The 18448-nt window shown below is 27.7% G+C and overlaps 1 protein-coding gene across 1 annotated transcript in view; it reads left to right on the top strand.

The window, feature by feature from the left end:
* Positions 1-512: 512 nt before the first annotated feature.
* Positions 513-18448, top strand: part of vg (vestigial) — a 197200-nt gene continuing 179264 nt past the window's right edge. The window contains exon 1 of the mRNA XM_014419813.2: positions 513-692. Coding sequence (XP_014275299.1) covers positions 555-692 — 138 coding nt within the window. The 5' untranslated portion in view covers positions 513-554. The remainder of the gene's footprint in view (positions 693-18448) is intronic.

Genomic DNA, 18448 nt, shown 5'->3' with positions numbered 1-18448 from the left:
CTAACTTTGAAAACATTTACCTTATTTTACATTTTGATTCTGGGTAAAATATAGAATATACTGTTCGAACTATTAACCTATCTAACACACTAAGTAACTTTGGTAGTTAATTAAATTATGTTGCAAATAAACAAATTCTTCAGAATTATATGTTAGATATTTATAAATATAAATTGTATTATGTAAAATAATAAATTAAATATGTAATAAATATATTCTCATTATTTTATGGTCTGATTCGGATTTATCTGAAAACGTTAAAAAATTGTAGGGATTATAAAGATAAATAAAAAATAAGCCTCTAAGAGGAGAGTGGCTAATCTTGTCGACAACAATTAAATCCTGGGATGATTTGAGTAATTTACCCCCAGCTGTCTATTCATCGACCGGCGGCGCGGCACAAAGGGTCCAGTGTGATGGGCGGGGAAGGTGGGAGTGGCCAGCTCGTGATTGGCCCCTGAGCCAAGTGGGCGGGGCTATGATGGCGACGGTCCACCCAAACGGCCAGTAGTGAGCCGACCTCCTCGGTGAGTGGATGTGAGCCGCAGAGAGGGATGAGCTGTCCGGAAGTGGTCTACCAGGCCTACTACCCGTACCTGTACCAGCGGCCGAGCACTTCCGCCGCCGCCAGGCCACCGCCCCCGCCCCCGCACTTCTCCCACTTCCACCACCACCACCCCCACTACGATAGGGTCAGTTTTTTATTTATTTTTTATATTAATAATTAAGTTTCACTGGAAGAAATTCGTAGATTTTGAAGCTAGGTTTATTTAGTTGGTGAACTGAGTGTATTATACCTTTGTTGTTTCCATGTTAACGTGATTAAGTGACCTTTGTTCTGCTCCATGCAGATATGATCATGTGATCATTCATTGTATGGGTATAGAAATTTAATGTTAGATATTTCTTTATTATAAAATATATGCTTATTTACCTCGGATATTTTAAAATAAAGTATTCGTTATTAAAACTGAAATTTCCGTGTAGCATTTTCACATACTGTATATTCGGATATTTATTTACGTCCTTGTTCGCCTCTTGGTCTCGGAAGAGAAAGGTACCGAATTCTACCGGTAAGAATTCTTTGGGATAAAATTCTTTCTTCTTTTTCAATTTTCCTTAAAGGAAACTTAACTGGTTTAATCCCTTTGTTGAGCTTAAAATGATTTTGTTTATACAGTTAAACTTGTAATTACAATTTTAAATGTAATACCAATCAAAATTATTTTAAGAAATTATAAAATTTACTGAAAAATACTTATATGCATTTTTTAAAAAATCATTCTTCCTTTCTTTTAAAATCTTAAATTTATAAACCATCTACAATCTTATGTTCTAAATCCGAAGGTATGGAAATAATAGAGCTATTTATAATAATATTTCAATATCCTTTTGAAGTAGACGATTGGGGTGCAAAGAATTTCCGCTTCCCGTTTTAAGAAATGTAAAGCATGATTTATATACTAATATTAACAGTTTAGTATTTTTCATTTGTGAAACGATTCACAATATATACCATGTACCAATGCACGAACTAATAATATTCAATAAATTAATTTATTTTATAAATAAATTAAATAAAAAACATTCTGCTAAAAGCATTAAACTATAAATGATTTTGGTTAATTAGTTTTTTAATAGTCAATATTATTTTTAGCAGCGCTAGTATTATAATTTAAACACTCAATGTTTGAATAATGTTCTCTTTCATGTAAGGTTTTTTTTGCGTGTGGCGGGAGTGGAGAATCATGTATTGAAAAATTTTGTTCGTTATGTTTACGCTCAAAATAATATCTTTTAATTTCATTAATACCTACATCATTTATTAATTTACGGAAATTGATATTTTCTTTTTCTTTTAGTTTTAATGTTTTTAGTGAACTAGGAAAGCTTGCAGTTGTCTCAAATTAAAAATAAAAATATACGACTTTAATAAATGTACTTTTGTTACACTGATAAAATTTTAGTTAGCTACATTCAACATTTGATTTTTGGTTAAAAATACAATAATTATGACAAGATATTCTATTAAGAGTACGTTAAAACGAAAGATAAGTTCATCTGTATCTGACAATAGATACAGATATTCCGAAATTTCTTCCGGCTAATTTTTTAGAAAGATGAGTCTGGTGGATTAAAAATTAACGGCCTGTTTATATCTCTAATTGGGTAGAAACGATTTGTACCAATAGCTTATTCTCCAAGCTCATATATCGAATTTGTATCCAACACTTCTCCATCCAATTAGTACCTATAGAAATTTGTTCCTGTTAACGCTTTGTCAAATCGATTTAATCCCCTTAATATCACTTTGACATTGGTAAGTGACATAATGTTTTTATGAAGATCGTTCTTATTTTTTTTAATTGTTTAAAGAAAAAATTACTCAAAATTCAAGATATAGCCGCTTATGGGTCAATTTTATGTAAATCAGTGTTTTGCTTTGATGGTGAAATGTTACCTAAAACCGATCAATGTTGAGTTTCCATAGCATTCACTGCTGATTACCTTAGCTCAAGTCTCAAACTAAGGTTAGATATCGGGAAAATGTTGATAAAATATTCTGTACAACTCAATTTCTATAAAAATTGTGTAGTCAGGTATTACCTAAATGCGGAATGCCAATATACTTAAAATTAACCTGGTTTTAACTATTTCATCCATTTTGTCGAGAGAGAAAACAATAATAATATTCATTCCTAATGCACTGAACTAATATTCAAGTTAGAAGCCTACTCTATCAAACGGTAGCCTGGCCAACAGCGGTAGATCAAAACATCACTAAGGCTTCACTTGCTTTGAATAATTATTTATCCTAAACTTTTTGAATTAATCCAACCTAATGTGGATTATATTTTTTAGAAAACCTTGATGATTATTATTAAATTTTGAGTTTGGGCAGAATGGTAGTTAGTTATAAATAACAAAAGGAAAACTTAATGATCTATTGTGATATACCACTTTTTCCTCATTCAATTCGGCAACCATTTGGCTTGACAATCAAAACTGAAGTTATTATAAAAGCGTAAAAGGTTTATTAAACTTGTTAATTGAACTAACTTTTTATTCCTTTTGTTTTAGAAAGATTTTATTCCTTCATTCTTGAAGGAAGCGACAAATGGTTTTTCATAAATTTTGTACTTAATCAAACAGTGGATACACATAAAAAAGTCAAAACATAAAAGTTTTACAGCGCGCTAAATAAAAACTATGGATAAATTCTATTTCAAATTAACCCTGCATCTTTCAATCTGATTTCTTGCATAAAATGGGTTAGATCTCACCTTACATCAAATGTATCCCTATTATTTTATTAGGTTTACGCGCTCTGTTTCAATATATCAAGTAATGTAAGAAAGATGGACTATTTATTCACTAACGCTGTGTAGATAGATTGTGGACTATGACATGGGCCTGTCACGAAAATATATTTTGACTTCCTCGTGTGGGAAATGAACCCGGACCGATCACAGTTCCAGGGGGCTGGAATTCTGCTTTAACACATACCGCTACCTGATGGGCCATTTCTTTCACTCAACAATAATAAATCAGAAGGTCAAGTAAAAAAAAAATATGCCATAATGATGAATTTGGAATTTCAAGGAACCAATTTCATTAAAAATAATAGTTCCAGAAAATAATGATCGGTGATGTGCACTCTTATTTGTTTCAATGTGTTACAAGTTTCATTCCAAACATTTATAACCTTAACCAAAAGCCTATAATGAAAAATTAAGTTTACATTCTTAATGTACCTCTGGCAACATCAATATCATTTTATATCTACGTTTAGGGGTTATCTTCACAAACATAGATTTTAGACACACGAGCTTAACAGTAAACAACCTGTCATATAGTGTAAGGCACTTCATACAAAAACTGATTGTACAAAAGGCCAACATTTTCAATTCTGTTTTTCTTAAAACTGTGTCCGACTTAATTCCTTTAACGCAGGGGTAAGAAAACAATATTGCCCATATTTTTTTTTTATTATTAATTTTTAGTGCAGAAACTTTGGAAGAACCTATTTAATTTTTCATGAGATGAATTTGATTAGTTAATTATATAAAAATAGTATTGATTATAATTATATATTATATAAACATGATATTGTGTATTAAAATAAATAAGAATATTCTAATGTTCACCATAATACTGATTATTTATATTAATAAACGCTACAAAATAATTTGTGAGTATTATCCAAGCTATTGTCTTAAATCTAAAAGTAACCTTTCTTGTAAAAAAGGTCCCGGAAAATCCATTAAAAAAAATTAATATGTAGCTTAATATATATAGATAGTAAATATATAGCTTTATAAATTTTTGTTAAGATTGATCATTAAGATGTTTCATAGATGATTTCTGCATTTTTATTTGAATCCAGAAGTTGTGTAAACTTTAAAAGTTTTGTCTTATCGCATTAACCTAACGTAAATTAAACGTACGACTGTTATTTGAGCATAATGCGAATTACCTGTTGGAGAAATTAAAATTTTTAAAATGTTAATGGTTATCTACGTCATTACTCATTGCGGGGCTTTCATTTAGCACATTTTATACTTTTATTTCCGTTTTTATGAATATGAAGTTTCCAATTTTTAAACAATATTTCTAAATAATTTACTTACTGGTTTCGCAATAAATATTAGCAATATACTATATTAGAAATTATAAAGCTCGAAAATAAAGAAGAAATAAATGATAGTTTTTAGCCAATGGCTTGGCGCCATGAAAATTGTTTACATAAATAAGTAGTTGATAAAAATAAGAAAAAGAAAGTAGTCATATAATATATGACTGTTTCTGCAATAAAAAAATATGAAAATATAATTCATTCCGTAATACTTAACAATGTTTATTATTAATAAAGAAATATTTTTTTTTTTTTTAGAAATTAATATTGTTAAGTACAAATGATACTGAATAGAATTCGGTTTAAATAACTTATTAGGATATAATTTATTAAATTCACCAAAACATAAAATCAGTCGATTCAATTAAGTGATTTTACAATATGTGTACTTACATTATGCAATCGACACAATAAGGTACATTATCATCTCTATGAGTCACATTCCGTCAATTCATAAATTCCATTAGAATCTGCCAAGGCAAAGAAACAATTCTAATTTTTGTTTCCTCGCTCATTCCTGAGAATTTATTCATTTCGATGCCAAAGAAGTTCTTGGATTCATGATTTCCTGGTAATAGTGCAGTGTACTAATGTAAAAGCTTCGTTCTAGCTCAAAGACATTTTTGAGTCAATTAAGTGGCAAGTTTCTTGGAATAAACAAAGCATGGATAACTTAAACAAGCTCCATGCTCTGAGAAAGATAAGAGAGGAACAATAACGCTTTTACGAAGTAGATTGGTAGACATAAAAGATTTTTGAGCTTAAGACAAAAAGTTAGAACAAATATGTAGATATTATTGATAAAACATTTTTGTGTTAAAGTTTTTAAAATAGATTTAGAAACTCGAAATTTCAGTTTTTTGATTATTCATATTCTCGGCTCTTTGAAAATCTTTATATTTCTTTACCTAACCGAGGTCCAATAGTATTGCGAATTATCGGAATTGTATTGTAATTAAAATTAAATTAAATTTTTTATTTATTTTTTTTTTAATTTTATTTCATTACATCAAATATGATCCGACCAGATGACAACATCTATCGGTCGGTGCCAAAATAACACATAAAATGATAGATCTGATTGAAATTTATTTTTTACACTTTGACTATTAGGTCGTTGTGGAGGCTACTACAATTTATAAGTTAAATCAGTACAATATGAATTAATCTTTAGTCATAAAACTAATTATTCAATTAACAAATACTAAAATTAAATTGAAGTAAAAAAGAAACAGATAAAAAAAAAATAATAATAATAAAAATAATTGAAAGACGTTTTGAAGTGAATAATAATGACGCAAATTTGCAATTAGTTAATAATGAGCTAATGAATTCATTATAAGTATGGAATGAACTTGATTAAAATCAAAAATAAGATATAATATTATATTACATAGAATAATATATACTATATGTAACATGGCATTTAATATAAAAAATGAAAATTGTTAAAACTAAATAGTAGCTAAAGGATACAATAAAACAAAATGATACTAGAATACGATAAAAAGAAGAATCTATTTATATCTAAATAAATAATATATATGACTGAACACACATACAGAGATAATATAATATAATGAATAATTATTTGGAGTTAAGAAAAACTACAGGGAGATACGGTCATTTGTTAAATCAAAATCAGTTATTGGGAATCATAGAGGTAAGAAAGTACCCAATCAAATATTTTTTTATTTTATTATTTATTCTAAGTTTTTTTTCTTTTTTTTTTTTTTTACTTTATTTAAAAATTTATCCATTCAAGTGTTGTAACCGGCTTTTTATTATATTTTCCTTTGAATCTATGTGTTAGTCTTATTCTCGTAAAATGTATCTATTTGTTTGTTTTTGGTAAACTGATCTACTGCTGTGACTATGAATGATGGTCTGATCTTACATTGCCGTCTAATATTGAATTTGTTTAGCGGGTCACTGAAGAGGATCTAGGAGGGTGAATTCCGGAGAGCGAATTTGTTGATCGTGTGAATTAAAAAATTGTGAAATGGTGAAATTGGAGGAGCAGAAATGAGAAAGAAAAATAGGAATGAATCGAAACATTTGTATTTGTTATACATACCGAAATTGATTGTAAAAGGAAACTATAGGGAAAAAAATTGTTTATTATATCTTATTATTATATCTCTTTATATCTGATTATACCATGTATGTGTAATTTATATATGTCCGATTACGGATTGATAAGTATGCTGTGTGAGATAGCAACCTGATGTATTTAGGCAGGATAGATAAATAAAGTATTTCTCTCTCTCTCTCTCTTTGCGATATATATATATTTATTAGTTCTTATGGTAAACGATTGAACAAATATGGTACCATACAGTTTAAGGTACGTTTACCAAATCTATTGTTATAAGGTGGTTCGATAAATTTATTACAATCAAATAAATTCTAAAATGATTTCAATACTAATGTCCTTGTATGCATCCTTTACTGATCTCACTATCTTTCTCGGAATGTTAATGATGTATTAGTTAATTTATCGACTTTACAATTAAAAATAAATGAACAGTTTCTAAAATACCTTCTAAATAATTTAATTGCTAAATAAATATGTCCATAAAACTGTTAAGCGTGTAGCAGTATTTAACGCCACTTATGATTTCTAGTTATTTAGCTGCCGTATTCAATAAGTCCAAGTATTTTCTTGTTTAATAGCGCATATATACAACATAGAAGTAATAAAGATTGGCTATTTATATGGCATTTAAATAAGAGCGTTTGGTTTATTTCAGTTTTATGTTGAAAACCAGGGAACGTTTGATTTATTTTTTCCTAATTTAATTTATACGATCTTATAAAATAGAGTTTCTTATGAATATAATTAAAATTTCTTATTTTTGTTTTTGTGTTTTACATTAAAATTTATTCAAAATTACAATTAAAAACAAAACAGAAAATAAATAATAATAAAATAACCTTCCTTGTTAGAAAATAGTTAAATGGATCACTCAGAACTCAGATTGTATAGAAATAAACATGAATTCGAGAAAAAAAAAATGTTTTTTCTCCTCCTGGGAACTGGAAATATATTCCAGGGTTTCTTTCCTTCGCCCTTCCCGAATATTATTTCCGAATTATTATAGCCCATGATACGATCAGGAGCACACAATAGTTAATAATTTTGATCTGAGGTTAGGCATTTTTAAAATTAAATTGATTATATATTAAATAAATTAAGATCAGTAAAAGTACACATTTAACTACCATGATTTTAATTAAAAAAATTAAGTGAAATTTCTATCCAAAAATATTTATTTAAGTTCAAGAAATAGATTATATAAAACAAAAAAGGATAAATAAAAAAGCATTTTAAAAATTTAATAAGTCTAGAGAGTGAGTGGAATAATAACTTTGAATAAATGAAGTTAGATCAAATAAATTGAATAATATACTAAATCATAAAAGAACAATTTTGTGATTCATTCATGGCATTGATGGATTTTTTAAGATTAGTTTAATTATTTTCGGTCTTAATAATTGAAGACATTATATTATTGCTTTGAATATTCTTTCTACGTAGTGGTTTGTTTAATTTTTCTATACCTTAACTAGATTTCGATAGTTTTCAGAAATAAAAATTGTGCTTTTCATTTTAATATAGGAATAAATAAACATTAAATTTAATTTTTCTTAGATTCATATCGCACCCTCAGTAAGATACTGATGTAACTCAGAAGTCTAATCTTTCAGAAAATACATTTCAAAACTTTTTTGTTCTATATTATTATACAGATATTTGTTTGAAAACGTAAGTATAGAGCACGCCATTATGAATGGACTAATAATGAAATTTTATAGTAAGCTAAAAGCTGAGTTTTAATATAAATTAAAAATCTTTTAAATCAATTTAATCTTATAGTATTGCATTGAGGACGCAGTATGTTTGTAATATTACGTAATAAAACAAATAATATATGGCTAAATCATAATAGAAGAATTGGGTGATTCATTCATGGCATGATGAGTTTTCTAAAAGTAGTTTAATCATTTTCAGTCTTAATGATTGAAGACATTATATATATTTTTGATTTGATGAGATTTTAAATATTTCTTTCTACATAGTAACTTGTTTAGTTTTTCTATACCTTAACTAGATTTCGGTAGTTTTCAGAAATAAAAAATTGTGCTTTCAATTTTAAAATAGGAATAAATAAACATTATATTTAATTTTTCTCAGATTCACATCGCACCCTCAATATGATACTGAAGTAACTCAGAAGTCTACTTTCAGAAAATACATTTCCAAATATTTTTGTTCTATATTAATAAGGAATTTTCCTTTAAAAAAAAATGAAGAACAGGCCATTATGAATGAACTAACAATGAAATTTTATAGTAAGCTAAAATGAGTTATAATATCAATTAAAAATCATTGAAATCAATTTAACCTTATAGTATTGCATGGAAGACCCGGTATGGTTGTAAATACACATCATGTCTTCAATCATCAGTATATTTAAGTAGTAATCTCAGGAACTAAAATCATAATTAAAAATTATTTTCTCCAACCACACCATGATGCAAAATGAATAAAGTAGACATGTGGCAATTAGGAAATGATGCAATTGCCTACAAAATAAAACTGTTTTTATAATTATATTTTAAAATAGTTCCTTAGTGACCCAGTCACCCCTATCAAGTGTTTAAACACTGTTAAATGTTAGAAAATGTTTAATATTATTTAATATATCTTCTTGGGAAGTCGCTGGTGATTTATATTACTGCTAAGTGACTTGGTAAAGTTGTTTCTAGAATATTTCCAGAATGACATCTCATCATCATGAAGTATATATATTTTTTCATAATTATACTATAATCAATTGTTTCTTATTTTTCGTTATTCGTAAAGTTGTTATGTTAAAAAAAATAACAGATACTTTTTTTTATTTTTTAAAACCATGAAAAGCCATAAAGGACATGAAACCTTCACTCGTTAGAACAAAACCTTTTTTTGTTGTTTAATATAGCTTCATCCACATCTGGATTCCTTGCAAAATTTGAGTATAAAATATGACTTAATATGTAGGTAATTAAAATAAGTTACATCCATAAAGTCTCAACAAACTTTATTAATAACTTCATACGTTCAACGTTTCGGCCAACTAGGCCATCATCTAGTTCAATTTCTTAAATAAAAACTTTTATTGTAAACTTATTATTAACAGTATTAAAAAATATTATTAATTATGAATTATCATATCTTAAACTATAATTTTGCAGTCCTACATCAACTGTTAAAAATTTGCAAGTTATTCTGGGCAGGCATAATATATTACAGTTAAAATTAACCTATGAAACAACAAACCAATAAGATAATCATATTTATTTATTAATTGATTTTTCCATATTGGTTTGTTATTTTATTCCTTAATTTTAACCATAGTATATTAGACCTGGGAGGTATATCCTGTAAACTTTTAACATTTCATGCGGAATGAAATTATAGTTTAAGGGATGCTAATTTATAATTAATACTATTAATTAGGTTCAGAAGTGAAAGAAGAAGGTGTAGGAAGAAAATATTTTTCATGACGAAGAAGAAAAAAAAAGTTTAATTTTGTAAAATTTGTGTATAAATTTACAAATGTATTGTCAATATATTGCACTTAAATTCTTAATCGATACTACTTAAAATATAAATATTTATTACTGAAATAATGCAATGTACGAATTTACATTAAGAATTATATTGATAAATTAAACTATTATTTCTGCAATTTTCATTAAACTAATTTTACAAAATTAAACTTTTTTTTCCTTCTTCGGCATGAAACATCGTTTCTATGTATATTGATACCGTTTCTTTAGTTTATTTTTCAATTATATAATTACATTTTGTGCTAGTCATGTTCAAATTGTTCATGGAAACTTATCTTACATTATCTGTATGCATTATCACATATATTTGCACTGTTTCCTTCTACACATACAAAGATATGTGAGTAAGATATGCAGATAATTAAAATTATAAAAACATACCATTTAGCATTTGAACATAACTAGGAAAAAATATAATTATATGAATAATTGACAAGGAACGGTATTTTAGTCCTGATGATGGGTGAAAGAGTCCGAAACGTCGACAAATAAAAATAAATAAATAAGAATAATCAATTACATAAGAATTAATATTGTTAAAAAATATTCTTCTATTAAGGAATGTAATTAGTTTGTAAAAATCATAATAAGAAATCGTCTTGTGTTTAAAATACCAATAAATATAAATATAATTAGTTTTCTTTTATATTTTTATATAAAACTAAATATATGTTCGTCATCCCTACCTCGATAATACAAATTTGTATATAAAAAATATATATATAATAAAAATTGTTAGTTCATAATTTTCACCTTTTTTAGATTTTTTTTTCTTTCTCGAAAACTACTAAAATAGCGATATTTTCAAGATCTGAAACTTGGGGACACGTGTAGGATGGTAGGAGAAAGTACATGCGCTTACCTCACCCGATTTTTAGTTTTTTTGTCTAACTAAAATTATTTTTTGAACTTATAGCTCTGTCAGAACTGTAAATAAATTTCCTGATTACTGCAAATAATGTTCATTCCTTTCGAACTTTACTAATGGCCTCTAATTGGAATAACTGGTTTGTTATGTATTTACGTAAATAGTTATGAGATTTGAAGAGTACTAAATATGTAAGTTATTCTAGAAATTGCAATAATTTACTTATAAAAATCCTTTGGACAGGAATAAATAAATATGTAGCGACTTGTACTAACTGGTACTTATGTATATGTCTGATGATAACTACAGGACAACATCGTGAAATCGTTTCAATTTAAGCTCATCTTAGTTTCAGAATTAAGCTCTAGATTCCTATTGGATTCAGACAAGCAATTTACAATAATATGAAAGTTCGCAAAAAACATTAAAATGGCCGAAGGGCCAGGAAAACGAATTTCATCATCATCAATTATTTATTTATTTAAAAATAAATCTGAATTCTTTCCTCCGACTAATGTAACTTTTATTATCTGTGAAGTCAAGTTTTTGGCAAGTAATGGTGATACAAAGCAAGGTGCTAAACCAATTATATAACGCTGTTCATGACCGATGGAATCTGTTTATAAAAAAATGTATACATTTTTAATGAATTCAAGTACCGTAACGAAATAAAAAATAAGAAGAAGAATCCCGAAAAAACAGCACTCCTTTAACATGCAGCCATAAACCAGAAAATATTTGATTTTGATAATATAATAATTTTATATAAAGAAAATTATCATCATTAATTATATAGTGAATTTTAAAACAGACTATAATGCTAAACCAACACTATGCAGACATTTTAAGCAAAATTTATGAAAACTATGGATAAAAATTATGTTAATATTTAGAATTAACTTTGATATGAATTTTAAGAATAAGAAAAAATAAGAATTTTAACCAAAATAAATTTGAAATAAATAAAAGTTATACTTGGCCTGAGTGTAGGGAAGGTTACAAATATTGTTATGATAACAAGGTGTAATAAAGTTAAATTGATTATAAGTAAAAGTTTAATATTAATGAAATAGTGACAAAATAGGTAATTATACTTAAGCTAAGGATAGCTTATTAATAAATTAATATAATTCCCCAATATTATATTATCTCATTGGTTAATTTTTACCGAAACTAGTGACCTGGGCAGAATAGTCTGCAGAAAAATTGTTTAAATAATTTATATGATTGTAAATTGGTTTTTAAGGTATGCTATTTATTAATAATATTGTTAATTGCTAAATTTATTAAAAATCAATGTATAATAGTAATAGCTAATAATAGTAAATAATAATAGCTGTTTTGTAATAAATTGTCCTTGAGGATGGCCTAATTGACCGAAGTTGGACTTTTTAGAAAATAAAGATGTTTTGAGACTTAATTTGGATACATTTGATTTTATTTAAACAATAAAAACCAGTCTTAAGAAAGTGAAGTGAAAGATATAAATCGATTATTTATTTATTTTTAAAAAAATATGAATTCTTTCCTCTTACCTGTGAAGTCAAGTGCCTTCAATTTTTGCGGAGTAACGGTGATATAAAGCAAAGCGCTAAACCAATTATGTAACGTTGTTCATGACCGTGGAATTTATTAATAAAAAAATGTGTATATTTTTAATGAATTCAAGTACGTTGTAATTCAACTCAAAACCGGATTTTTCGATTAAGATTGATAATCATTTATCGAGTACTTTAAAATGAAATGTAAACATTTTTAATTTCTTAACCATACCGTCACTTTGCTAATAATAAATTTCGTTTTTAGATAATAATAGTTGATGTTTTTTTATTAAGAAAACATAAATTTTTATATAAATATGAATTGGTAAACCAAAATTACCTAAGTAATTTGGTGACAATTATTGTATCAGTAACTAGATCGTAACATAATTGTAATATGAAAATTTATTCAGGAACTTACAGATAATACATCTTCATTATGTATAATATTGAACTTAATATATTTCTACGCATATACGAGCTTATATTTTGAGATTTATATGCATATCAATTGGAAACTACACTTTACTAGTTTGCTTTGATATATTTATTTTTGATGTTTTTAGTTTAACTTGGAATACATCCACCTAGTTGAACGAAATTTATTTCTTAACCGGAAGTTAACTATACTGGCCCCTTAAGTGTATTTTTGGTTATTATTTTTCATATATTATTATTAAAAAACAAAACAAAAGCTATAAGCTACTAATGTATACCGTAAATTGAACAGAAAAAGACTGATAGTTGGAAATTTATTTACCTTGCGTAATAAAAAGACTATTGCGCCTGTGTCCCTTATTTTCTTCGTATGTATCCACTTAATAAAAGGAACCGTTTATTAATAACGGCCATCTTTAAAAATTGTTATAGTTTTCCATTTACGTGTAAAAGCCCAATTACATGAGTTACTTTTACTTACTTTAGTTTAGTGCCGTCAATGAACTCGGCACTAAGCTTCACTAAGCAAATACACCAATGAATTTTTCAAAAAATGTTCAATAATTAAATATATTTTTTAAAAACATTTCATCTTTAAAATATTTTATGATTAAGACATTGCTTTTATCCAAAAGAGTCCTTGTACTTCATAGATGCCGATTCATTGCGACAAATCATACTTGGATTCTAATCTTTAAAATAAATATTGCAATTTACCGTATCTAATTTTCATGATGAGTAATCGCCTTAAATAATGATTTGAGAGCCTATGAATTCAGGAAAATAAAATATGAGACGACTTTCGCAAATTATTGTTTCTCCATTTAATATATATCGGTGAGGAATCAACCAAAGAGTTAATTGACTAAACTCTTTGTAATTTGTCTGTTTTCCGCAATAGTTTATACAGTGGTAATGTATTGGACAAACAGATATGAAGATACAGCATGTAATTTACCAGAAAATTATGTTACAGGAACAGGACAAAGAAAATAACGTGGGGGCTTCATAGTAGAACCATTTTAAATGTTCGTTTATTCTAAAACCCATATTACTTCCTCATTCCCGAGGGGAAGACAATATTGTGTTCCTGCAGGAAATGAAAAAAATCGATGTCCTCAAAATAGAATTTTATTTCACATTTTAGGTTCTATGCATCAAGAAACAAATTTTGTTGCGTTTCTGTCTGACGGTCTGCTTTCAAATTTGTGTTCAGACATAATTGATCGAACCATTAACCGGGTTTCCACTCCCCAATGAATCCCATATCGATTTATGCTTCCTTAACATACGTTCTTCAGCACACCGATATTTCAAAATCGGCTTGTTCCGTAGATTTTATTATCCAACGACATTATCAATTCAATAGAAATGTTCTGGAAGATAGAAATGTCGATTAAAATACAATTAAAAAGATACATATATAAATAAAAGAGGGATAAAAAATATTACATTGAAGAATTACGTAGTAGTAATTGACAGACGTTTTTAATTCGCATCTTAATGAAGACTTTGAAAAACAAGAAATAATACCAGTGTTAACGAAATTAATATTTTTTTATAAACACTAGTATTAACATAGTAAGAGCATTGTTTTCGACTGTAGCATACATGCAAAATAATAATAAAATAAAGTTATTGCATGCATATTATAGTGTTATTGTTTTAAATATGTTAAATTTTAAGGCCTATAATACCCTAAATTGGTAAAAAACAATTGGATAAAAACAAATTTTCTTTATAGTATATATAAAAATAAACTTATTTCGAAATGTTTTAAGTATGAGTATTTTAATTTGTACTGAAATATTTTCAGTAAAATAATCATACTTAGCAACTCATTACTCCCGATACAATTCTTTTTCGAAAAATACCAATGTTTCTTTCTTTTTTTTTCAGCATGATAAACATTTTCTCTTGAAATAAAATTAGAGTAAGATGATATTAAAAATATACCAAAGTTGAAATGTTTATTCAATATAAAAATAAACAAAATAATTTCTTAGCAAAACGGTTTTAACTATTGGTGCAATCTTTTCATAAAATTACAAGCACTCTTGTTATGAAAATAATTTAGAATAAAAATATCTTCTTGTGGACTCGCCAGTCAATTTCCAGTCAAGTTTATCTATTTATATAAGCAGGTGATTGTAAATAATTGGGCTTCATGTATAAGCTGTCTCATAAAGTACAAGGTTACCTAACAACGGTATATGGCTGAAGTAAAAACAGGGCAAAGCAGAACTTATGGTTGGAGAGCATTATAAATCTAAAAGATATTTTTTTTTTTTATACATTTCTATTTCCACTATTTATGATTTTTCTATACTTATAATTTTTTCCCCAGCTTTTGGATTCTGTAGAGTTTTTCTTGACCAAACTGTAACTAAACCCTCTCCCATGGGTAAAATGCGTAATTATTTGCTACCGCTTTACCACTAGGACCAGAAATTAAAAGTATTTCAGCGATTTCGAAGAAGCTAAACACAATACGATGTTGGTTAAGAAAAAACTACTTAAAAAATTGTCTGGAATCATGTGGAATTTAAACTAAAACTTTTCAGGTTTTATTGCGGAAAGATGCTCAACTAATAATTTCCTAATTTTATCTTTTAATTTTGCCACGAAAAAAAAATGGAAAATTCAATCTAAAATTTGTAGAAAACCTGTTTAAATTCTTTATTATGCATGCAGGATTCGTTCGTGTTACCATTTAGAAGAAATCAGTTTTTATACTTTGAAACTCATTTCTTCTAAATGGAAAAAACTTATTATACTATGAAGAAATTTTTAAAAACGCTCCTGCTTAACAGCTAATGTCCGAACCATATTGCTTTGGGGTTAATTAAAATACACCTTTTAAATTTTAACTAAAATACACCTTGAAATATACATTTTTAATATATGTTAACGATTAAAAAAAATTAAAACATACAATAAAATATTTCATAGTTATTTAATATATAAATGAGTAGATGAGGTGTTAGGTCGGTTACAAACTTAAGAATAAGAAACACCGAATCTGATGAACGTCACATAGCACTTTCATCAGCTCATGTCTTCAATTATGAAGGTAATATGTCTCTAAATATTGTTTTCAATAACTAAAAATAATAAAAATGTGTCCGTAAATATTTTTAAATTTCGAAAAGATTTTTTTTCTGCACTTGTATATTCTAAAAATGATTTCAGAAATATTCATCACAGCTTACTAGCTTTGGGAAAAATAATTTTTTGAGCGGTTTTTTTTTTGTTAAAAACTTAATAATTGTTAGAAAAAAGATTAGATTCATTGACTTAAAAAATATATATATAGATATTTATATTTGTGTATATTTATGTATTAGAAAATTATAGTTCCTTTGTATCTCTAAATAAATGAATCTGCAAAAGTTTTGATTTCTTAACTATGGTTTTCTTAATTAATGATGTCAAGATACGGGGAATAGAGTATAAATATCTGAATCTACACTACGGGCAATTTTTCTTGAAACTTCACATATTTCTCACAACTGAAAGATATAGATGTTAGTTATGTCATTGACTGTTACCATTTCATACAGACATTCCAAAATGAAGTTGTAGGCCATAGCAACAAAACATTCAAAGGAATACTTTTGAAATTTGATAAATCCAATAGTCCGATATAGTCATACCGAATCATATGTTCTTACCTCTTGGTCGATAAAACAAACGGTGGAAGAAACTGGGGCTAAAGCACTTATGATGAGTTCTACTTAAGAACGATTTAGTTTCAACAGAGAGAGTGCTCCCCTGTACAGATCGGATCTCCTGGATTGAAAAGATTACCTGGATGGTGGATCTTCATGCCTGCCTCATGACTACCGGATCCATTGCTGAAGAAGTGGATGATATCTGGGATATTGATGGGGGTTAGTTGACTCGAGGAGAATGTGTTTATCGAGAAGCTCTCTCCAGTGAAAACTTTTTATCGTTACTTCTTGTGGGAAAGAGAACTTAAATGCCGAGTCAGATCGTTTGAAGTTTTGGATAGTTACTTACATAAACCTCACTTTACGTTTCTCAAGAAAATTGTTACAGCTGAATGAGGTATTTATGTATAACGTTTTTAAACGAAATGTTTATGATAACTTAGTTAAAAATATTTCGGAATCATCAATATATTTTATTACGTAACAATAGACCTTTCCTTAAACATCGTGTATCATCTGATTTTAACAGAGCTAGTTGTAGTCTATGAATATCCACAGTATTATAAGATAACATTGACACTCAAATATGGATAACATCAAATAAACGTATGTTAATAAAACTTTACAGTCTAATAAATTCTTAAGGGATTCTGATTAAGATATCGTAAAATTCATTGAACACTTGAACCAAATGAAAGTGAAACATATACACTACAATATACCATTGCAATATTACATTAATATAATTACGATTCGCTGTCACTTCATCATACATTATTATATTATTTTCCTACTACGTTATTGCAATCAGTATGATGTATACAATATTACTATAGCTCTGTAGTACCTATTCGTTATTAATTCACATATGTTCCAAGAACCACTCTTGACAGTCAAGAACTGTACCGAACATGTGCAGTACAGGTTTTGGGAGAGACAAACCCGTACGTACAACTAGCGTGCTTCATAGTTGTGACAGGATTTCACACTTTCCTATCTTGACTGGTGTGAGCTAAATAGTTCAGAAAATGATAGTCGTTTTGTAATAATAGGGTGTTCCTCACTACTCGCCATACAATAGCTTTTTTGGGATGTGAATAGTTTTAAAAATATTTTGGCTTGGCTATCTGTGTTTTCTTTTAAAGATAACCAATCAATCAAACTGATTGAGGCCTAATCAACTTGATATCATGATATGAATAATAGGGAATAACTCTTCATCGCTTTTAACTCAAAGTTACTAATTGGAGAAATCTCTTCTTGCAGATGGTATTTAACCTTTCCAATATTGTGTGTTTGAATATAATAAGTATATTATGGAATATGTAAATTTTCTTTTCTATTGAATTGTAGTAGACAAGTATAAAAAAATAAAAACGGATGCATATTGTGTACCGATTTAAAAACTAATCCAAAGTTTTTAAAATTTATATTGCATGATCTTCCAGCAACTGTGTTAAAATGTCCAAAAGGGGCTCCTGCCCAAAGGGAAGTAATACACTTCTCAGTATGGACAGGAGCACCTTAGGTGGGTGACAGATCTATATGTACAGGACACTGTCAGTTGAATAAGCATCTCTATAAAATGAGACTGACAGAGTGACCAATCTGCAGGTTCTGCAGAAAGGATGATCAGACTGCGTACCAAATCATTTGTAGATGTGAAGCATTA

This window comes from Halyomorpha halys, unplaced genomic scaffold (assembly GCF_000696795.3).
Source record: "Halyomorpha halys isolate HHAL.00 unplaced genomic scaffold, Hhal_1.1 Scaffold251.1, whole genome shotgun sequence".
Taxonomy (NCBI): Eukaryota; Metazoa; Arthropoda; class Insecta; order Hemiptera; family Pentatomidae; genus Halyomorpha; species Halyomorpha halys.
Note: the sequence above shows the minus strand (reverse complement) of the source record. Positions and strands in the feature narration are given on the sequence as shown.